The following is a 24,264-nucleotide window of genomic DNA, read 5'->3' as shown; positions in this document are numbered from 1 at the left end:
TAACTGAAGCTGTGCATTGATTCTAGTTCGCTCATCTTTAGGTCCAAAGATAATAACTTCAGTTTTGTTTCTGTTTCTGTAGCCGCATTTCCATTCAACATTTGAACAATAACTTCGCTTAGTGGAAACATGTCAATTTTGAAAAAAAAAACGTTTTTTGATAACCTTTTGCTCTAGCTGTATTGAAATGTGTTTCGCAAAACTGCAAGAGAAACAGTTTTTCCGCATCACACACGTCACAACCAGACCCAGATGTAGCCACTGGTGCAAACCATGAAGAAGACAACGACGGGAAGAAGTTGGCTGTATGTTTTAATGACTTATCGCGTCAACAAACCTTTTCATATGTGATTTCAATTGCGTTGTGATTTCAATTCACATGTGATTTCAATTGCGTTTATTTAATAAAAACATTGCAATTGCGGGGGGGGGAGGGGGGGGGGTAATATCAACTACATTTTTTGCACATTTGGAATGGAAGCAGCTACTGACTTGCAGCATTCACTCCTCCTGGAGAAGCACATGGTGACAGTGGGCAGTCACTTGAGTTGTGTCATCAACTTTACAGCAATCCCTTACACTGAGGATGCATGTAGCAACTTTAGAGAGGAAAATCTCTTAGTGTGAACGGCAGTCTGCCACAGACTGGGGGTTTGAGAAGACAGAACAGATACACTAAGAAAGTGTATCTGTTCAGATACACTAAGAAAGAAACAGATGAGTTGATCCAGGTGTATTTTTTGTGTTAAATCAGTGGTTCTTAACCTTTTTTGAGGTACCGAACCCCCCAGTTGCATATGCGCATTCACCGAACCCTTCTTATTCCAACACCCCCACCCCTCAGCCCCCCGACACACAAAATACTTTGTGGTATTCTGATTTAGTAATGTAATTATATTAGCTGTGTTACCACCCCCACACCACTAGAGGCAGTAGCAACCCCGAAAAGATGCGATTAAGGAGCAGATTTAGACTATAGAATTTGGTAAAAACTGTGAGCTTTGCTGAAGTAAATAAAGACACAAGTTCAAATCCATGCTCAGAGGAACTCCTTCAATCAGTGCTCCGCCGCAGCACTGATTGGCTAAGCAATGTAACGTGATCCTCTGATTGGCTAAGCAATGTAACGTGATCCTCTGGAGCAAGTGATGGCAAAGCGGCGCGTCATCACGACTTTACACAAGTGTGTCTTTACCTCTGCGGCAGAGGCTCCGCCGAACCCCTGAGACCGACTCATCGAACCCCTGAGACCGACTCATCGAACCCCTGAGACCGACTCATCGAACCCCTGAGACCGACTCATCGAACCCCTGGGTTTTCGATCGAACCCAGGTTAAGAACCACTGCTTTAGAGGCTGTGTTACAAACGCTCCAACCTTTGTCCACGAGAGAGGCTTTTACAACAATAACAGAGTTTGTCTAAGCAGTAGCTCCTTTGGTTGCTTTTTGTAGAAGACAGACAAGGTCAACCTCTGAAAGACTGGGCCAAGAGCTTCATCTATAGGAAATGGTGAAGTTATTGGCAGTAACTCAGCCGACGTGGCACAGCTAAGCACATCAGACCAAATGTAGCTTCTACAAAAAGAGAACATAAAGTTGAAATAAAATAAACAAAGACCCATTGCATCCTGTTCAGATATCACCGTTTCTGCATGGATTTATTGTGTTGTGCTGGATGGAGGCAGTCAGTGTCTGGCTTGGATGCCTGTTTTTATGAGATAAGCTTTTAATCAAAGGATTAAAAATGGCTGTCAGAAAATTGCTTCTGGACCAAATCCCAGCAGCTTTGGGATGAAGATGGACCCAAATGTGAACATTTTACATTTTCTTTGTGTTAAAATGCACAGCAGTGCACAAAGCCATAATTGAAAAATAAATAAGCGACTGGCTAAAAATCGAGTTGCGTTAGAGAGTGAATGAAGCAGAGGCATTCTTTGTCAGAATGACACTTTTCTAAAGAGGAACTGTCACACTGCTTTAAAAAATAAAAATAAAAATCAGGCGCTTGTGAAAAGTCCAGATTTATTTATTTTTTTTTAACTCAGATTAAAAATTCCAGTCATACTCTAGTTTATGGCTTAGTTATATTTTCCGTCTCATCTCTGTCATGTTTAGTTCCAGTCTTTGAACCCACATGCAAGAACACAATCAGGAGACGCGTATTTCAAAACAATATGGTTTATTGTAAAGGGGACAGGGAGTGAGTGTGGAGCAAGAATCAGGATCGGAACCAGTGGTGGGAAGTAACGAAGTACAATTACATTTCGTGTATCTGTACTTTACTTAAGTTGTAATAATGGGTACTTTCTACTTTTACTCCACTACATTTTACAGTAAGTATCTGTACTTTCTACTTCACTACATTTGTACAAAACTGTCGCGTTACTCGTTCATCCAAGACGCATTGCTCCTTTTTTTCCGTTAAAATGTGAAGTTCAGGGACTTAAGGTGGCGTCGTAAAATCCAAGCTATAACGTGACTTACGTGTCTGTTGTCATCCATCGCCTCCACCTTTACTCGCACGCGGAGCTCCAAGACATGCGCAGTGGTTTCCTCTGAGCGGGAGGAGATGTCTGTCTAATCGTCAGTAATATAATAGCGCTGCATAAATCATAGATATGGCGACATGTAAAATCAGCAGCGCTTCGCTTTCACAGACGGTGGGGGACTTCGTCCAACTTTTAGTCACTTGGAAGGAAAGCTTAAAGCTAAGCTCCGGGGACGTGTTGCTAGCAAAGCTAGCTGTACTGAGACACATGTTGCATCTGCGATGAAAAAAAGTTGTCACTCAAGCCTGAATTATTGTGTGGAGGTGTTGACTGAGGTGTCGCATATATGGGACAACGCTGCGACCAAAGTGCAATATAGTGATATGACATTCAGGAACAAACCGATTCTTCTGGACAGATCTTTACTGATTAAATTTATTTCAGCTCTTAGTATTTAATATCTAGGTGTTTTATGGGAATGTGGATCATTCAGATCAATTTGAGAAGCAATTTTGATAGGTAAAAGCTAATTTTTTTGTGTCATGTAGCACGGGGTGCTGGTCTTGACTTGGTCTTGGGTAGACCAAGTCTTGACTACAACTCTGCTACTGGCTCCTTGGTTGCCTGTCCTCTCCCACCCACCTTCTTTCCATCCCCTTTCTGTTGTATTTCTTTCAAAATAAAAGCCACTAGTGGCAAAAAAAAGTGAAGTTCATGTTATGTTTGGACAGGAGACAAGATGGTTCCATCCCTGAAATTATGATGCATAGAATCACATATCTAAGTCTAAACTATGTTACAGAGTAAACACAATAAAACATGCTTTATCTGTGGCATTGTTCATTAAAATGGCACATTTCTAATGTATTAAAATTAAATACGATCGGCACACTTAATGATATTAGCGATTAGGTAATCCATTCAGCAAGTACTTTTACTTTTAATACTTAAGTATTTTTAAAAGCCAGTACTTTTTTACTTTTACTCAAGAACAAATGTTAATGTAGTACAGTGTTTCTCAACCCTGGTCCTCAGCTCCCCTGCTCTGCATGTTTTAGATGTGCCTCTATTCCGGAACAGCTGATTCAAATGATTGCATGACCATCAAGTGGTGCAGAAGTATGCTGAGTATTTACAAGTATATACAGATGCTTCTAAAATGATAAATGATAAAATTGGAATAGCATTTATAATTCTGGACTTGCATATTATGAAAAATAAAAGAATAACAGACAGATTGACAGTTTATACAGGTGAGCTAATGGCTATATTAATGGCTCTAGAATGGAGTGAGGAAACGAGAAGGAAAGAAATATTAATTTGTTCAGATTCAAGTAGTGCATTAATAAGTATTTTAGAACAGAATTCAGAAACGAGACAAGATATATTGAATATTAATCAATTTTTATAATTAAAAGATATGGATCCAGGGTTAAGTTTATTTGGATTCCTGCTCATATTGGAATAGTAGGATGAGTTGGCGGATAAATTTGCTAAGAGTGCAACAAAAAGGGATAGTGTTGAGGTAAATATCAAAATAWGCAGAAATGAGGTCAAAAGTATAAGTAAAATATATATTAAAAAGAAATAGCAAGAACTATGGGATAGAGAAGAAAATGCAAGATTTTATTATAGCATTAAAAAAAAGTAGGGGAATATAGGGAAGGTAGTAGCAATAAAAAAGAAGAGGATATTATATCCAGATTAAGGTTTGGGCATACGGGGCTAAATAGTACTCTGAAAATAATTAATAAACATAGTACAGGTTTGTGTAATTATTGTGGAGTCGGAAACAGTGCAGCATATTTTTCTAGAATGTAATGAGTATAGTCAGGAAAGAGGTGTTAATTAGAGAGTTAAATAGAAATAAAAAATAATTTAGAAATTAGAAATTTGCTGCAAAGATCGTCTGGGGATGTAGCATTTGACAGCATTTTTAGTTTTCTTAGGAAGATTATAGCGTTAGGACATCTAATCTATACTCCAGTCTGGAAGGTGGCGTTAATGCACCTATAAGTTGTTTGCCAACCGCCATAAAACAAAAAGAAGAAGAAGTGGTGCAGAAGCCTGTTAATCACCCAGAGATACAATTCAGGTGTGTGGCAGAAGGGAAATACCTAAGTCAGTGGTTCTTAACCTGGGGTTCGATCGAACCCCAGGGGTTCGATGAGTCGGTCTCGGGTTCGGCGGAGCCTCTGCCGCGGAGGTAAAGACACACTTGTGTAAAGCCGTGATGATGCCCCGCTTTGCCATCACTTGCTGCGGTACCTCAAAAAAAGTTAAGAACCACTGACCTAAGACATGCAGGTCAGGGGATGCTGAGGACCAGGGTTGAGAAACACTGATGTAGTAGTTTTACTCGAGTACATTTTTGTCTGTGTATTTGTACTTCTACTTAAGTACATTTTTTTGAGTACTTTCTCCACCACTGATCGGAACCACCAGAACAGCCACTGTAGATGAGAGGTAGAGGTAAGGCTCTGATAAACAAGGAGTCACAGATCTTATGGCGGAGGCTTACTTTAGAGCAGAGTGAGTACTTGTTGGAGCAGACAGATATCCGGAGACGACGAGGAGAACCAAGGTGCCGTGGGAGGACGGACAGGTAAGATGGCTGTGTGGAGGGTGAGCTGATGGCTGACAAAGGTCCGGAGGATGAGAAGCCGGGCGGCTTCGGGCACGACCAGGTACGTACTGCTGAATCCACAGAGAACAAAGGACCAGTAAGGGAGTGCTCAGGAAGGCAACCGATTGGTAATACCAATGGCGTTGTGGGGAAGCAGATGGGGGTGGGGGAGTTCGCAGGAGTTAGCATAAACTCCGTTCTTGAGAACTGCTGGAGAACCTGAGGCAAAACCTGAAGAGAAGGACAAACACAGACAGGATTACTACAGGAAGCCACAGAATCAGTCCTCTTGATGCGCCATAGGTGTGTCTCCAGGTTCTCCCACTCGCTGCTCCAGGGGCTCTGCTCACAGGCGGCATCTGGTGGGGGAAATGTGGAAGCAGCAGGCTTCCCAAAACAAAGAAAACAAACCAAAACAAAACCAAAACAGAATCCAACCTGTCAATCTGAATAATTGCTCTGAATTACATCTAGTAAAACGTGTCCTCCTTTCTTTATCCCGTGTTGGTACGCTTTACTCTAATGTTTTGGCTCCTTTTTTAAATTGTGTAACAACTCTGATTTAATGGCTGCTTCTGGCAGTACATATTACATTTGGCTCATTAAAGCCCATCTGGATGATGTCATCGCTGCATTCATATGACCTTTGTGCTGTGAGGTTCTTGTGAGCACAGAAAGAGCTATAGAAACAGAAACAGGATGTGAAGTAGAACTAAAATGATGGGACTTGATGTCATTTTACTATTTGGTTGATTCTGGCTGACGTATTTCAGATACTAAGGAGCAAATTATTCCTGCCTTTCTAGGATTGCAGCATGGTTACTTCATCCCAAGGACCAAACAGCAACACAGGTAAGTGGTGTGGTGTATGCAGCTCTGGGTCAGAACAGTCAGCTGTCGGTTCAGGACTCAGCAGTTCAGCTATGTCTCAAGGACAAGGAGTTCATGACAGTAGAGTCTCAGAAAGAGGAGTGAAAGAAGCCATCTTCATTAAATACAAACACCCACATTTTACAGATTAGGCAGCTTCACCAATTTATTTCTTCATTGAAATTCAACTCAATTTATTTTTCACGCTGGTTTGGTTCACCACATACGAGAACTGAGACTCACAAGACACTGCACAGAAAAAGGCAATTCAGTCCGTTCACATCAAGTCAGATTTAAAGTATGTGGGATGAAAAAGTGTTTGCCCCATTCTTCACTTCCTTTTTTTGCATGTTTGTCACTCTTCAGTGATCTAAAACATGAAACCAATTTGAATATTAGTGAAAGATAATTAAAGGATGCACACGTTTTCAAATGAAGGTGTTTATTATTAAGGCAAAAATGACATTTGTGAAGAATTATTTTCTTTTTACACAAATGAAAAAGAAAACAATTGAAATATGTCACAACAAAAATACATGAGCTAAAAGTTGGAGAAAACAGCTATGTGTATATTCGTTCTTTACATTCTTTTAGCATCGAAGAAACAAAAAACAGGGCAGATGATTAAAGTTAGTGGGATTTTAAAACCTATTTGTTCTCTGTTTAACTGGAAGCTGGTGTAGAGCTTTTAAGATGAGTGATGTTCAAACTTCTTGCTGCAGTGTTCTGCATGAACTGAAGTTAGTTATATGACTAAACACTGTTTGCTGGAGATTCCAGCTAACAGTGTGTTACAGTGATCTAATCGAGAAATAAATCTGTTTTTCTAAACCAGGCTTGTTCAGGAAGGATTTGGCTGTGAATATGTTTCAAGGTGATGAAACATATCAATAATAATATTTCTGAAAATGTAGGTCACAAGTTAAAGCTTCTTGTAGGTAACTAACAACAGAGCAATATTAAGGATAAATATGATTATCGGGTCTAAAAGAAGAAAGCAAGCTGATCTCATTCAACTTTAGAAAAGTCATGGAAAGCTAACTTTTCACATCCATGAAGCAAGATTAATGTTTTCAGCAGAATAAGGTTTTATAAAAAGGTTGTATGATCACATTACCAAGCCTTTGCTTGCAAACTGCAGTCATGTTTGTTCCCTGATGCTCTGACAGTGAACCTACAGCTCCCAGCTGAAAGCTTCCAGCATGAACTTTATCTGCTCTTGTCCTGCACAATCTGCAGAAGCTACTCTAACCTTTAGCACAGATCAAAGACAAATACAAAGACACAAGGAGGCTTTAGTCACAGTTCAAAGCACTGATATTTGTGTGTATGTGTGTGTCTGAGGTAATGAATGGTGGAGAAAGCTATGAGAGGAGAGAAGAAGAGAGTCGATGAGACAAAACCCTGACTTCAGACTTTAACGGATTAACCTTGGAGCTCCCAGCTGTCTCTGAGAAAAAAACCTGCAAGATGACTTCTGGAGGGCCGTGATGGAGGGAGTTAGAGCAGCGGTGCTATGTGAATGCTAACACGTCCTGCACAAATGTCACGTCAGCAACACCTTCTTCAGAGGTTCACCAGAGAGCTGACCTCCTTTACACTGTTGCACTGATGATGTGAAGAAGTCAATCACAGGTGAGAAACGAGTGTTTGTCTGGCAGCATCTGAAGGTCACCTCATGCGTGTGCGCTCACACACGCGCACATACACACACACACACTCACGTGTTGTGGCCACAATTCCTCTGAAACAGCAGGATTTAACCCACATAAGGAGAGATCTGCCTTCTGTTCCTGTAGCATTTGGTTTTCCTGGTGTGGAATGTGGGAGAGCAGAACTTCCCTATGGCTCCACTGGAGTTAGCTGTGAGTGAAATGGTCAGAGAGCTGGTGTGTGTCGACCTGAGAGTGCTTGAGGGGAAACCCACTTCTTACATCCTCAATATGGATGCTTTCTGTTTCCATGGTTTTGAGCCAATCATCACTAAGCAGTAACCCACTTAATGACAGTGAAATTGCCTTTTTAGCCACATGACCTCCATAAACCATGTCTGGTTGTCAAGGCTTAAATGTGTGTGTGTATTCTCTGTCTTCTCAAACCCTCAGTCGGCCATGGCAGATGGCTGCTCACACTCAACCTGGTTCTTTGTCTGCTGGAGTTTTCTTCCTGTTAAAAGGATGTTTCCCCTTTCTACTTTTGTTACATGAATGGACAGTGTGAGGAATTGCTGAGTTTCCTTAAGTAACTTTCCAATTATTTGAATTATAATCTGAACGTGGGTATATTTGTTTAATGAGTAGGATTGAACTGGAATAATGTAGCTGACATGGAAACCATCTGTATTAAATTTATTTTTGCATATAAATTTGATCTTATAGGACCTTGAAAGTAGCTTGGAACAGCATTAAATTGGTGGTATGGAGAAACTGAGTTGAATGTGTAAGAATTATTAGTACACTGAGAAAAGCACAAACAAACAAATCATTGCTTTTTTTTACTTTAAGTTGCATTTGTAAGTAAAACGTTTGAAGTAATGGTGTATTTTTTCCCAAAGTCTAATTTATTGTTTTTATTGTCAACCAGTTTTTACAGTGCATGCTTTAGCAGACGGATACTTATGGAAAATCCATTACAATAAAAAGAGTGGGGAGTAGCAACCAATTCATTGTCATTATATATTAAAACTAAATTGAATTAAGTAATTGTCTCATTTCAGTTATCAGCGGCATCACCTGTCACCTGTTCTGACGCCCAAGCAGAAGGGGGCGCTAAAGCAATAATAATGAGACACTTATATTTGTATATCTAGTGATTTATCTGTAGTTTTTATTCAAATTTGTAAATTCAGTAAACGGGTCACATAATTGTAAATACTGGCTGCTGTTTCTGACGGATAATTAAAAAGAGGGAGGAAAAAAAATTCTAAGGCCCACCCGCTCCAGCGGAGCTACTTCCTTCCGCTTCCTGCGGAGCTCCGCTAGAGTCTGCAGTCAGAGCCCTCTCTCTCCTCCGAGCGGCTCCACTGCCTGTGGTTCTGTCTCTGTCTCCCTCTCCGTCCCCCTGACAGCCCGACTGCCGGGACCATAACCAGACACGGTGAGGTGGGGGTGGGGGATTCTCTGTAACGGACCAAGCCGGTGTTTTCTCCGTGTCCTCCGTTTCCTCCGGGGTGCTCCTGTCTCCGGATTGGGGCTCCGGACTGGCGAGCTGATGGTGCCTGAATGAGCTAACCTCCGGACTGTCCTCACAGAGCCGCACAGGCAACGCCGTGTCTGGGACTGGGACTGTTGGTGGGACTGCAGGTAAGAGCTGCAGCAGACACACAGCTGGATGCTTCAGTGTAGCATCTTTACAACCGGAGCGGGTCCGGCTGCTGGCTGTCATGGTAGTGTCAAATATGAATGAAAAAAATGCAAGTAAAAGCTGAACACTTTGAATTTATATAAACAGTTCTAGGCACTTTATTGTTAGCTCTTTACAATCTGGTCTAAAACACGTTTAAAAATAGTACTGTGTTCAGAAAGAAAGTTTAAAAAAATGTTTTTGTTTACTGGCACACCGGGACAGTCCCATTAGAGGATCCATGTTTATCTCTGCACACCATGAGGGGGATGGGATGGTCAGGCAGGGAAAAACCGGTTTAAAGCTCTCTGCTGGAGACCTGCAGCAGAAAGAGGCGTCTTGGGTTGATCACATCTCCATGACAACCATTAGGCTCCATCTACATGCCATCTGGTTTCTGTGGTGTGATGCCAGGGGAAAATATTTTTCTTTCCTACCATCACAAACGTAGGCATGTGGAGCTTCTAACCTCAGCAGGAACTGAGACTCAAATTTAGTTCTCTGGGTGTTTCTGGATGATTATGTAGAAAAATAGCTTATCCACATCTTTACCAGAGCTGCCAATAAATGTAGATGGAAAGAAGGAATATTTTCTAAAAGTGAAGTACTTTCACTTATAGAAGTGAAAGTACAAACAGCTGACCTCCAGTCAGTAAGCATCAAAAGCAAACATCATTTTCTTTCATATTACAGCTGAACAATGTACTGAATCACAAAAGTCAATCCAGTATTAGTCAATGATCGCAAACAACTGCCTGGACACCATATTTGGTAGAATATTGCAGTATATTTCATTAGCATTTCAGCTGTTGTGCTTTTAAACTTGGCGGTAAACTCTTAGTGTCAATAATTAGAAACTAGGTTGAATAAATGTAGAATTCAATAAGAATAAATTCTGGGTTGAACAAGCATTTTAAAGGGACAGTATTATGTAAAATTTACTTTTTTTTTTTAGTTTTACAATGTGTTATGATGTTATTCCCTTGTCAAAAACACACATGGAGTGTTGCTTTGATTCTTTCATGTATGTTTGAGAAATCCTTTAATCTCCATGTCAACCATTTGGCTGTGGAAAACTCCCTGGTGGACATTTGAACATGTAGCTTCTCCTCAGCTGTAGTTTCTGATTCTGCCTCACAGAGCAGCCCTCCTCCATGACTCCTCCACTCATCTCCTTCAGACTAGCCAGCAGCAATTAGCAGCACCTGGTGGAACGACGCATTTGCTGAGTGAACTACTTCTCAGTGCAACGCTGGTAAAAAATATTAAAGGGTCAGTAGAGGAACCATGCTGTGGTGATGTATTGATGGCAGAGTTTCAGAAAGAGCAGAAGTTTTTTAAAGAGACAAAGACCCAATTTCAAGGCATTGAAATATGAAGTCTAATTTATATTAAATCACATTTCATATGTATTGCATTTTTATAACAACTAAAGTTAACATTGTTACTTGATTGTGCTATGAAATTATTTTATTTGGCTGGAAAATACATAATACCACCCCTTTAAGAACAGTGGTGGTGGTGTATCTGCTGTCAGATGGGAGGCATCAGGAAGGTTCCTCTCTAGACGTCTGGCTGATGTTTGCTGCCACCTGGCATTCAGAAATCACCAATCAACCCGACCGAATGTTCACCTCCATGTGACCTCTGGTCAAGGTGCTGCAAGGCTGGCATGAAGCTCTACACAGGAAGTGTATTTCACTTCCTGTGTAGAGGAAGTGAAATACTGATATCTGTTGTTCTTTTCTAACAGATATGAGGAGAACTTGTTTTAGAGTATTCGCTACAGAAACAATTGTGTATGTGCTTTTAAACCCTGCAGCCAGCTGGTCACATGAACCGGAGGCCGTCTCTGCATCACAGCACAGATGTTCACAGGACATTTTTTGTCATTCTAGGTCTGTTTTGTGGCACTGAAATGTTGTTGTTTCTGTGAACACACGAGGACAATAAGCACCAAAACAAACCAGTGTGCCCCTACTGATTTGTACCTTTCCCTCCTGATTACATGAGATTCTGATCTCTAGCAAAGTCAAAGTAAAAGTCAAGTCCCTAGTGTTTGTTTTTGTGACTCGGGGTGCAGTTCAAGTCCAAGTCTGGACCTGCTTATTGTTTACTTAATAAAAGGTTCACATGATGACATACTTCATGTTTCTTACAAGTTAGCTAGGTTAGAAATAATCGCACACTTACGTTGTAATGAAGGACGACCCAGTCTGGGTCCATCTTAAGGTCCTGAATTCCTAGCAGGGACCTGGCCTGGGTTCACATAGGAGGGTTGTTTTCGTAGCACTTTGATATGCACTTCTGTTCTTGTCTTCAGAGCCATTCAGGGGGATTTATTTGCCTATTTTCTTGTAACTGCAGCGCCTCTCTGTGAAAGAGAGCGTTCGGTTGCCTTCTGGGAATATTCTTTTTCTAGGAGGAAATAATTCAGTTCAGTACTTTGTGGATGTGGAAACGCATGAATATGAATTGATTTGCATGTTTTTTTGTGCTGGGTATATTCAGACCAAGTGTGTGGTTGAGTGCTTTGTTATAAAGGAAGCTGTCTGTTGGCATTAACTTCATAGCATTCTTCTGCAAAGATCCAAATGTTTGTTCACAGGAGGTTATACATGTGAGGGTTTGTTGGTGATCGTGTCAGAACGATCTGCTCCCCTAACCCTGTCCCGAATGTCCCCTCAGCAGGAAGTACATCTCTGATTGAAACCTACGAAAGTCTTCACACCCCTGTTAAAATGGCAGTTTTTTGTAATGTGAAAAATGAGACCACGATGAACCTTTTCCAGATTTCCACTCAGCATTTTCCACCAACTTTAAGCGACATTTTTTTGTTGTTTGTTTGTTTTTAATGAGCTATTTAGAAATAAAGTTATTCTTTGGATTAATGGCTGGATTCATATTCAACACAAACTTTAAAGGCTTTATCTCACGACTAGGCACAAGAAATGAAAGTGATTTTGACGCCACCTTAACAGTTTGTGAAATAAATATATGAATGACACTTGAGGTCACCAATGGGCAGCATGGAGAGAGGAAGTGCTCAGCTGTACACACAGCGGCATATGTCTCTCTGCTGAAGTTTAAACAATGAAGGGAGCTGCAGTGTTTTATTGGAAATAGACTGGGGATTATTAGGCGGATCATGCTGTTGTCTGGGGATGTACTGACACTTTTTCTACTATGTCAATCATGCTGAGGCACCATGATGGACTTCAAAAATGAGGGATAGCAGTATTGAACCAAGTGACTGTGATTGTTTTCCGAAGTTGTTTTTGACCGTGTAGCTATGACTTCTATTTGTTCAAGTCGAGCTGATTTGTCTGTGGAAGTAGCACAACTAGCTGGGGCTAGTAAACAACGGAATTTACAAAAGTTAGAAATAGCTAGCTTAGAATCCAATCCACACCTCCTTCCTCCTGCCATGTTTGTTGATTTGACCAAATTTGCCTGAATTCACAGCATTTTCTCTCACAACAGAGCAGACTTAAAAGTGTACAAAAGTCTAGATGCTAACCTTTTTTCCCTACAGGGTAGACTATATGACGGTGGGGCATTTTCTCTTTGGTTTCTAATGATTAGCCGTGTACCTTCACCATAATGCAATATTTAATTGTATCTTACTAATCTTACTTATGAAGTATTTGAAAATGAATCTTCTTACCTTGTAAAAAGTGTTCACTGTAATTCGATAAATACGCAGATTGTCAATCCTAATGATTGATGGAGCTATCCATCACCGTCTTCTGTCTCCATCAAAAGGTTTACGATAAAATGATAAGTTTGATTTGCACCTTTGTTTGTTTTGTGCTGTCGACCACTCAGCACCTTATGACAGTTTTTACAATGAAATCAACTAAATAAATGTGATATTAGGCGGACCAGAGTTTGCTTTTGTGGTCCGCACTAGAGTCCAATTGTGCAATCACATCCCCATGTGAACCGGACTTTATAGACAAGTGTGATGTCATGTGCAAAGGGTCAATGAGCCACAAAACTGGAGCTGACTGAGCAGTTGATTGGTGATATATTCTCATTTGTAGTCAATTGGTATTCATGGGAAATTACCATTTGGCAGTTGCAATGTTTAGAAACTTCATTATTAATTCATTAATCATGTTCATTGTGCTAACATAAGTATAAAGCATGGTTGGGTCTCTCGGGAGCAGTGTAGGTATTTACAGAGCGATCCCAAACTCTGTTCCTTATGGCTGCTCTGTACCAGGATTACCAGGATTGATTATTTTTCCCTCATTGTTTCTTATAATAAAACTGAATAGTGACTGTAGATGCTAACAGGTGTTAGCAGCCAGTTAAGAGCACAGCTAATAAGCTCCCTAGCCACCACAAACTGTAGAAGATATGGGAGTCCACTGTAGTTTCTAAAAACTATGCAGCAGCCCCAATTAGTTCTGTTTCTGTCTAAAATCAGAATAATTGCTTTTTCCATAAACATTTTTGTTACTTCTTTACTCTGCGAGACATCTTCTGAAGATGTACCTGTGATTGTAGGAAGGTGTGTATTCTGTGCTTCTACAAGTTTACACTTCCAGCGTTGAAGTGTAAAACCCAGGTTGCAGTGATGTCATTTTGAGCATCTCTTTAAACAACAGGTTTCTTTGTTTTCTCAGAAAATCCAGTTTCAGTGGTGAGATGCGGTCTAAAAAAACCTGATAAAACGTCGCCATTTCTGCAAGGTTGTCAAGTGCTCCCAGGGTTTCAACATTAGTGTGAAAAGTCCAAATCTTTCATAAAAAGTGTTTGCATTCAGACGACAGTGCAGCTAAAAAATAGAATTTAGCCAATTGTTCATGTCAGTGTGGACAACATGTTCTTGAGCTGCTCCTTTTCCCTGATTGTAAGTTATAAATATGGCATCAAGAATGAAATCTATTTCTGGGTTTCACCTGTTTTTCTGTGTCAGTTTGACATCCAGACAGCCGTGTCATTCTTGATGTAAAGAATTACCCGGCTACTCAAACTGAGGTGTATGAAGATGCACTAAATAATGAGAAACAGGACAGAAATGGGCAGTACCCATGCTAACACCACTGTCCTACTATAGACCAGTGTCTTTCAGTGTGTACGCAGTCCAAGTCTCTTGTTTTGGTGCTGTGTCTCCACATGCTCCTCCTGCTCTCTGGTAGAGTCATGTTCTACAGGGGTTTTTGCCGACATTTCATTTTCTTCCTTTTTGTCTCTGTCACTGAAACGTTCAGCAAAAAGCCCACACCAACCCATGTACCCTGAGAGGAAAGGGACAACATAAAGCAGTGTGCTATAAATCAAGTACTTACCCTTAGCTTGCAATAGACAAGCTGTCAGACATGTGATGTATCAAACATAGACCATGGGGGTTTTCACTGTCTGCCTGTTGTTATCAGGCAGACAGTGTTTTTTCTTCTTCCTCTGGAGCAGATTGCAAAGCTTTAATAGTCTGTCTGGACATGAAGAAGAAAGGGATGCAAAGTGAGAGAACGGGCATGAGACTTGTCTTGGTACAACGCGGTAACGGCTGCTGGGCCATTAATCCTCCACGGTGCCATGCTGAGGTCCAGGCAACTTGATCCAAGCTGACAGGCCAAGTTCAGGTCTAGAAATAAAAATAACATCAAATAACGACACACTGTCACGGTCAGCAGGTGTCCGGAAGGAAGGGGAACACTGGTCCAGACTTCAGCGAAACACTCAGCTCCGAGTTGACCACTGCTTTAGGGAAGCTTTTGAGCACTTATGGAACTAACTGAAAAATGGAAGCTATGGGGATTTGGTGTAGAAAAAAACACTTGGAGGGCTGGAGGAGAGCTGGAAATCTGGGTGTGACCATGCACTACTCCCCTCCCACTGGACCCTCTGCTGCTGCTTTCCAGGATTCTGATTAAAATACATCAGACCCTCCTGGCTACCAAGCACTAACTCTGCCAGGTCATGACAGCACTTATCATCTCTACACTAACTAAGCAACCATTGTGGATCATTTTGTTCTTCCTCTTCGTACAAGTTGATGTCCCTAGATACAGGAGCCTGTGTGCTCACAGGACATGCTCTGTGATTTATGGATCTATTGGAACAGGATTTACAACTTGCAGCATTCATCTGAACAATGAGCAAAGCAGGAGGCTGCATGATCCTCATGCAGCCTTTTCGAATCCATTCACTTCTTTCCAAATTAGCTCAGTTGTTGGCCATCCTGATCATTTTATTATCTGCATCAGATTCTACTGAGCAACGTTTGTCAGATCAGTGCGACTCTGGAAGACATTTTGATGCTTTATCTCCCAGATTATGTATCATCAATGCATGGCTGCAGTTAACTTAAATATTAATTATCGTGATAATTATTAGTTTAAAAATAGCTTTGTTTGAATAATTTACTGTTTTACCATTCATTTTTGTATTTTGAGGTGTACAAAAAATCCCCAGTATCCTAAAAACAAATTTGGTCTTGGTCTTGGAAGGTTGGATCTTCATCTTGGTCTCGGTAGGTTTGGTCCTGGTCGTGGATGTGGTCTCAGTCTAGGTCTTGGAAGAGCCGTCCTTAACTACCCATTGGGCAGTAGACTGATCAAACAGGAAATATTTGATCAGTCATTTACTACACTTCTCAGTTAAATATTCAGGATGACCATCGAGATGTGAATCGTTCTGTTTTTCATAAACCCAGCGTTTCATTGCTTCATTCTTACTGTGCCTGTGTGTCTCCATTGGGTTTAAACTGAAAAGGTGACCCTATTGCCAGTGACATTGCACTTGCATGGATGTCAGAAATAGCTCAGGGACTGAACGGAAAGAGTAAGGAAGAGCGCAGACTGGTAGTGCTGTGAGAACGCAGCCGCATGACGGCAACATGGGCAGAATGATTGAGTGTATGTGATAAAGGGGCATTTTGTTTAAAGCTTAGTGAATTAATTAATTAAGATTTCAGTGTCCACATAGACTCTTACCTTAGTTTAGTTTGAGCCCCTGCTGTGTCTGACAGACACTGCAACATTATCAGTGTGTACTTCCATTTATCATTGTTAGTGCATGATGATGAATAGAATAAACTTGATGCAAGTCTGTTTAACTAATTAGACTAGCACTTAAAGGGATATTTAGCATGCCAGTTGCTTTGTGTGTGCAGGCAGCTGCTGGCCATTAGCCGTTCCTTTGATTTGGCGTCTCTCAATGACTCACTTGTTCTCTCAGTATGCAGATGAGGAGAGCAGAGAGCAATGTTCCTTTCTGTGCCTCCTCGCAGTCTCATTTGTCCAGACATATCAGAGTAGACATAAGGTGAGGAGAATTGGTTTGTAAAAATAAAGGGAGATTGTTTCCAAAAGTGAGAGCTAAGGCCACATGATGGATGTCTGAATCTATCTTATATAAAGATGGAATATGGTCTGTGTATTGATTTGTTGGTTTTTGCTTCACTGATGTACCTACACAAGTGTCTTGCCCATTTTTACTCAGAGGATTGATTCAGATTCAACAAACATATTTGTCGATGTTTTTCTTTAGACTGGTCTTTACTCTCCTTAGCTTACAGACTTATCCACACTCATTGGTACCCCAAATTGTAAATGTGCTAAATGAATTTCTCTCTTATTGAAGTAGCATAATCTCACACACAAAATGGGAATATGTATCCGAGTTGCACAATATCAAGAAATGTTTTTTTATTATATATATTATTGCTTAAACCAGTTTCTCAATCCTGGTCCTTGTGGCACACTGCCCTGCATGTTTTAGATGTTTCCCTGCTTTAATACGCCTGATTCAGCTGATTACAGTTCAGCAAACTCTTGTTAATTGAAATCATCTGGACTGAAGCAAGAGGACCAGGGTAGGGAAACACTGGCTTAAACCTGATACAGACATGGATGAGAATTATTCCACAGTTTCGTCACACTGTCCCTTCTTTTCCAATACACATCACCACCAAACATAATTTCAGGGCCAAATATTATCATTATGCAGAGTGTAAATGCCTGACAGCTGAAATGTTAATGAAATATAGTATTCTACCAAATATTGTGTCCAAGCAGTCGCTTACAATTATTATATTGGCTTTTGCAATTCAGTACATTGTGCAACTGTAATATGAATGCAATTGATGTTTGTTTTTGATACTTTCTGACTAGCGGTCAGTTGTTTGTGCTCTTTCACATCTAAAGGCAAACTGCAGGGCAGGAAGGAAATATGTATAGCTCTGTTTAGATATGCATAAATGATGTATTCATGTGTAACAATCACAGAAAATGTTCCTTCTTTTCATCTACATTTATTGGCAGCTCTGATAAAGATGTGGAAGCAGCCTCCAGATTAATTCACATTTTATTACAGCAGCAGCATGACATCTGTTAAGTGTATTTATTCAATTTTTTAAAAACTAATCTCATTTTAAGGTTGTTGTTTTTTTAAAACCAAATTAGCAGTGACAAAATTATTGGCACTCCTGCTGTTCTACACTTTATTAAACCTCTTTTTTACTGTTGAACTGTACCAAGTCTTCCAGCAGGTCCATTTGTAGCATACAGAAAGAGGTAGATTTGATTAATCTTTCTAGATTATGGGAATCAATGTCCAGTCCTTGAGAGTTTCCATCTTGCAACTTTTTGATGCCTTTGTCAACAAGCTGATCAGTACGATGATGCTACTGCAATAAGGAGCTTTTTTTTTTTTTTTTTTTTGCTGTTCTATAATGGGAATACCAATGAATTTTCCCTCATCTCTGTATTCTCTTCTCTGTTTCAGGTCATCGCTTGGCAGTTAATGTTTTGCCACTTCCCTCTGAGGTTGGAGGCCAGTTGGAGTTGGGCGCCGGGTCCTCAGTGGCTGCAGTGATGCGAGCTTCTGTGGCGGGCTGCAGGATGAGCTTGGGTGCGCTAATTAATGGGTTACTCGTCTCCGTGATTGCAGCCCTACTTTGGAAGTACTCCAAGCTAAGCGAGCATGCAGCCTCACTGGAGGAGGAGTTGCATATGACACAGCAGTCCAAGGAGCTCTCTCAGGCCCGCATTGACTACCATGTTGCCCTGCAATCTCTCCAGGAACATGGCACCCGCATGGTGTGTACTGGCAAGATGCACACCGACCGCATCTGCCGCTTTGACTATTTGTGCTACTCCTCTGAGGCAGAGGAGTTTGTGTTTTTCCACTCCAACTCCTCTGTCATGCTGCCTAATCTTGGATCTAGGCGCTTTCAACCTGCCCTACTAGATTTATCCTCAGTAGAGGATCACAACACCCAATATTTTAACTTTTTAGAACTCCCAGCTGGCGCTTTAAAGTTCATGCCCAAACCCGTTTTTGTACCAGATGTGACTCTGATCCTCAACAGATTCAATCCGGATAACCTTATGCACGTATTCCACGATGATCTTCTCCCAGCCTTCTTTACCATGAAACAGTATTCCGACTTGGACGATGAGGCACGTCTCGTGTTCATGGAAGGCTGGGGTGAAGGGCCACACTTCGACCTCTATCGACTTCTCAGCAGCAAGCAGCCACTTCTTAAAGAGCAGTTGAGGAACTTTGGAAAACTAATGTGTTTTACTAAATCTTATGTTGGTTTGTCTAAAATGACCACCTGGTACCAGTATGGGTTTGTTCAGCCACAGGGGCCCAAAGCCAACATTTTGGTTTCAGGGAATGAGATCAGACATTTTGCCAAGGCTTTAATGGAGAAAATGAACATAACAAAGCAGGACGAGGCAGATGGAGGAAGCTCAGAGCAAGAGAAGGAGAGAGACAAGAAAGATGAATACATCGCTGTGTTTAGTCGTTCGACCACAAGATTAATTCTGAATGAAGCAGAGCTAATAATGGCCTTAGCCCAGGAGTTTCAGATGAGAGTGGTTACAGTATCCCTGGAGGAGCAGTCTTTTCCTAGTATCATCCAGGTGATTAGCGCTGCTTCCATGTTGGTCAGCATGCATGGAGCTCAGCTCATCACCTCAATGTTCCTCCCCAGAGGTGCAACTGTGGTGGAGTTGTTTCCCTTTGCTGTGAACCCAGAGCAGTATACTCCATATAAAACCCTCGCCACTCTACCAGGCATGGACCTTCACTACATTTTTTGGAGGAATTCTAAGGAGGAAAACACTGTCACCCATCCAGACAGACCGTGGGAGCAAGGCGGCATTGCCCACTTAGAAAAAGATGAGCAGGAGCGCATCCTGACAAGTACGGACGTCCCAAGGCACCTGTGCTGCAGGAACCCGGAATGGCTTTTCCGGATCTACCAGGATACTTTGGTAGACATTCCGTCATTCCTCGAGGTCCTCAAAGATGGCATGAAGAGTAAGCCTAGCCTGAAAAAAACAAAGATAGCCAGCACAGTTCACCCTGGCAGGGTCAGAGAAGCCCACTGTCAGACATCAGTACAAACCCCTAATGAGGCCAAACTCACAGTCTCTTGGCAGATCCCATGGAATCTAAAGTACCTGAAGGTGAGAGAGGTTAAGTACGAGGTATGGATCCAGGAGCAGGGAGAAAACACCTACATGCCTTATATCCTTCCTCAACAGAACTACACTTTCTCTGAGAACATAAAGCCCTTTACTACCTACCTGGTGTGGGTGAGGTGCATCTTTAACAAGAACCTCTTAGGTCCGTTTGCAGACGTTCTAACATGTCGGACCTAATAAACACAGAGCCACCCTGTCAATTTCTACAACCTCACTGGAAGGGGCTACTTGATTAGATTTAGATTAGTCTTGGTAAATAAATGGTGTTAAACAGATCTTTGCAGTTCCAGGACAGACAAAGCCAACATGAAGACTCTCTCCGTCTTCACTGGAGGACTCCTCTACTACTGGGTGATGAAAACTGAAGTTTATTTATTACACTTTGAAACTCCTCTACTGATATTACAAGAACTTAAATGAGCAGATGTATTTATGAGAAGAATATTATGAGATTTTAGGATTAGTCTATACACTGGATTCTACCTTTTAGAGTATGCAATGTAGCTTCTGTGTTGTAGGTGAAGAGATGTTATATAAATAAGCAAGGTTTTTTACATTTTTCTGACTTGTCTAAAGTGTGTGTGCGAATGGATGATTCCATAAATTACTCATAATATACACAAACCATCCAAAATCAAACCAACTTGTTCTATAAACTTAGTTTATACCTGCTGCGTTTATTTGTAACTTCAATAAACTTTGTTTCATCCGTCAGATGGTTTGGAAATGTACACAGTCAGTCCTTTAAAGCATTTGGAATAAGTTTCAGTAACAGATTTTAGCCCACGCCACAAAAATCCTTCTTTTAAACTCTTATGTTCAGATATGTGTAAAGCACTGCCTCTTCTTAATTTTGTTAAATGTTATAATTTATCTTGAAGTGAAAAGTACATACCTCCATATCTGCTTCAGTGTTTTTTTTTGTTTTCTTGTCTCATTTAAATATTTCAAATCATCAAATATTAATATCTGATAAAAAACAACCAGAGTGAATACAAAAAAGACAGTTTGCAAGTAATGCTTTTAAAACTTATCCAAACCAACTGTTCACCTACCAAACATAATGACTGTTCTTACCAACAACTGCCATAAAGTGTTTTTGATAACTGGTAATGAGTCTTTTCATCACTGGAATCTAGACTTTAACTTGGCCACTCCAAAAGGCCTTTTTAAAAGCATCAAGAAATTGACTTGCTGGTGTGTTTTTAATAGTAGTTCTGCAGTATGTGCTTAAGTTCAATATCACACACTGATTGCTAGACGAGGGCTCATTTTTGGAAAATACTACACGTCTAACATAAAAACCACACCGCTTGTTTGGCAAACTTCAAGTGTAGACTCAGCATCCTGGACGCCTCCCTGGTGAGGTGTAACAGGCACGTCCTACTGGGAGGAATCCCAGAGGAAGACCCAGGACACGCTGGAGGGATTAAGTTTCACGACTGGCTTGGGAACGCCTTGGGATTTCCCCAGATGAGCTGGCCCAAATGACTGGGGAAAGGAAAGTTCATTTACCCAGGCTGCTGACCCTGGGTAAATATAAAGCAAGTGATAGATGGATGAACATTGTCACTACTAACCATCAACAGTTTTCCCTCCCCCGTGACAGTGACCTTTGTAATGAAATATGATAGTTACTGAGAAAGAAAAAGATGCAGTAGATAGACTGAAAGATAGAACGAGACTGATGAAAAAAAAGATATATATATATACGCACAGTTCCCTAATGTTCTATTGAATATGTAGACTTATTCAAGACATGTTTAAGTACTCCTTCAATAACTGCTAAATATATTTTGTTTGTATTAATGCTCATTACATTACAGCAATCAATTGTTCTACAGAGTAATTATTAAAAGACAGTAGGGGCAAATACTGTTTAGCAATGTACACTTTAAATATCGAACACTAAAGTACTTTCTTTTTCTTTATTTGGTGCTAATCAAAAATAATAGTCAATCAGTTTTTGTGCAGTATTATTTCACATGACAGTATTTAGTATTAAGCGATGCCTTCCTCGACTCCAGTCTGCATCATTTTCATCGTAATAAAACTTGCCAGCCTCAGGTTTTCTTTCAACTTCATGGTTGCCTGTCAAATGTCATCATTTGCCGATGAATTGCAGTGTTGTGCTTCTCCTTTATGTCATTGAATTAAAGTGTTTAGTAGATGAGATTTATCAAGATATTTCTATGGAAATACAAGATGGACAAAACACTGCCACCAACATAAGTTCCTTTGGTTAGTGCATGTTTAGGAGATTATTTGAAGACTTTGCAGCAAACCCAGGTTGTGGTGGATTAGATATGTGTCTGTGCTGTTGGTTAGTTTTCTTTGTTTTCCTGCCACTCCTGTAGACATGAGTAAAACCAGAATGTCTGTTTTCTACACTAGAAATGGATGGATTTTTCCCCCAAGAACTGTGAATCAATAAATAGTTTTTTGTTACACTGTGTGTCTTTGCCTGTTGAATGAGTTATTTAGTGTGTACATATATAAATATTTCATTAAGAACTTTATTCTACAGGCATTACCAATTATTTTCTCAAGACATTGCTGCAGTCTACACATCCTACCACTAACACTGAGAGGCAATAAATCTTAAAATGTAATCAAAAACACTTATTCACTGGGAGCTCTAATAAAGCTGGGCCTTGTTGAACTGAATAAGTTTACATAGTGGAACAAAACACTAATAAATTGTATTTGTAGGTGCCTTTCTTGACACTCAAGGTTACCTTACATAATTTAACAGAAAAACACAAAATTGAAATGCATGGTAAAAATGAAGTACAAAATAAGATTTAAAAAGACAATGTGATTAAAATCAAAGAGCTACTTAAAACAGATGAGTTCTGAGTTTGGACTTGAATTGTGGCAGAGTCATTGTAACGGAGATTAGATGGGAAAATGTCTTATTCTGAATCGTTTGTATTTTAAAACTTGATATGGAAAGAACAGTAGCTGACTGTCAGCTTGTCCTTCCTTTCTCTGCCTTCTGCTTGGGTTGCTGGTGATCAGTGCTGCCACCTATAGGTCAAGGCAAAAAAAAAACGTGCAAAAGTGGCTTGTTTTGATCTCACTGAAGAACAAACAGTTAATAATAATAATAATTGACCACTCACAGTAGTCAATTATATTATATTTGTGGTGACACATTAGCTACAGACTAATGTGGTGACACATGAGGGTCAGGACTTTCTCTCATGCAGTGGAACATTTTTGTACCTGTAGATTTAAAAATCAAAAGTACGTTTTTAATAACTTTTTCACACAGTCTGTTTCTTTTATGCAATGCATAAGTGATTTCTTAAAGGTGTTTTGATTTTCTGTCTTTGTTTTGATAACATTTGGATATCCTTATCTACAAATGGTGATGTTGAAATAAAATTGCCTTGCCCAGTAATAATGCTCATGCTTTTCATGTCAGAAATTACTGACATATTCTCTCAATGCCTGTATTTGCATATATGTAGTCAACCTTCTATTCCCTGCATAATTTTGCGATATCAACCAGTCCATTCATGTTTTCCTTCCAGGCTGTATTATAGTAATCTTGTTAAATGTGCAAATGTGGTAATACCTAAGCAACAGCATGCAGGAGGAGCCTCAAAATGACCCACATATTACTCCACTTGGAAAACACCTCCAGGAGATGGTGACACCATCGTGAGTTCACCAACCTCAGCCACAGTAGGAGACCATCACTTATCTGGTCAAGTAGACAGCAATAAAACAACACTACACATCAATCCTCTTCATCTCTGGAATCAGACTAATGGTCTGATATTCCCTTCTTTTCAGAAGCCTCCCGTCAAACAGAAGAACAGACATTACTAGAAAATAAACCTTCCCATTTCCTCGTTGTTTTGCTTGAGAGTCTTGAGAAGGATAACAAGTAAAAAGGAGTGTTAACTGCCTGTGGTTTAGTAACACGTTAGGTATAAAGATATACATTTGTTTTCAGTTAATGAGTTGACAATAAACACATGATGTTTTCTTTTCACTTCATCATCAGATTGAGAAGCAAGCAGTAAATTCCGTTATAGAACTGTCAGGACACAACAGAACGCCAAATTATGGCAACCCCGCCATCTAGAGTATGAAGAGAGAAAAGCAGCAGTATGATGGATTCTAGTGTGCATTCGTATCCGATGTGTTTGAGACATTAAAAAGTTTGATTCCAAATTACCGTAACACAAAAGCGTGGTTAGATAATGTATGTAGGATGATGAAATATTTAGAATAATATGGAAGAAAATACAGTTTTATTTTTAGACATTGAATTCATAACATTATGTATGATTTTTGTTTTAGTTTATATTCACCAGCAAAAATTTTACCTGCAAAAAGTAGCCTGCAGCAAATGTGGTGACTCAGATTAATTTTTCTGTTAAATTTCGAATTGCCCCTCTGTGTGTGTGTGTGTGTGTGTGTGTGTGTGTGTGTGTGTGTGTGTGTGTGTGTGTGTGTGTGTGTGTGT

At 40.3% G+C, this 24,264-nt stretch overlaps 1 protein-coding gene across 1 annotated transcript; it reads left to right on the top strand.

Moving 5' to 3' along the window:
- Positions 1–8,945: 8,945 nt before the first annotated feature.
- Positions 8,946–22,238, top strand: pomgnt2 (protein O-linked mannose N-acetylglucosaminyltransferase 2 (beta 1,4-)). Its single transcript, XM_008411083.2, has 2 exons — positions 8,946–9,287; positions 18,067–22,238. Exon 2 carries the CDS (start codon positions 18,156–18,158, stop codon positions 19,956–19,958), a length of 1,803 nt encoding a protein of 600 aa, XP_008409305.1. The 5' UTR covers positions 8,946–9,287; positions 18,067–18,155; the 3' UTR covers positions 19,959–22,238.
- The last annotated feature ends 2,026 nt before the right edge of the window (positions 22,239–24,264 follow it).

The sequence above is a fragment of the Poecilia reticulata genome, linkage group LG6, assembly GCF_000633615.1.
Source record: "Poecilia reticulata strain Guanapo linkage group LG6, Guppy_female_1.0+MT, whole genome shotgun sequence".
Taxonomy (NCBI): Eukaryota; Metazoa; Chordata; class Actinopteri; order Cyprinodontiformes; family Poeciliidae; genus Poecilia; species Poecilia reticulata.
The sequence above is the reverse complement of the archived record's forward strand: the minus strand, read 5'-3'. Positions and strand labels throughout refer to the sequence as shown.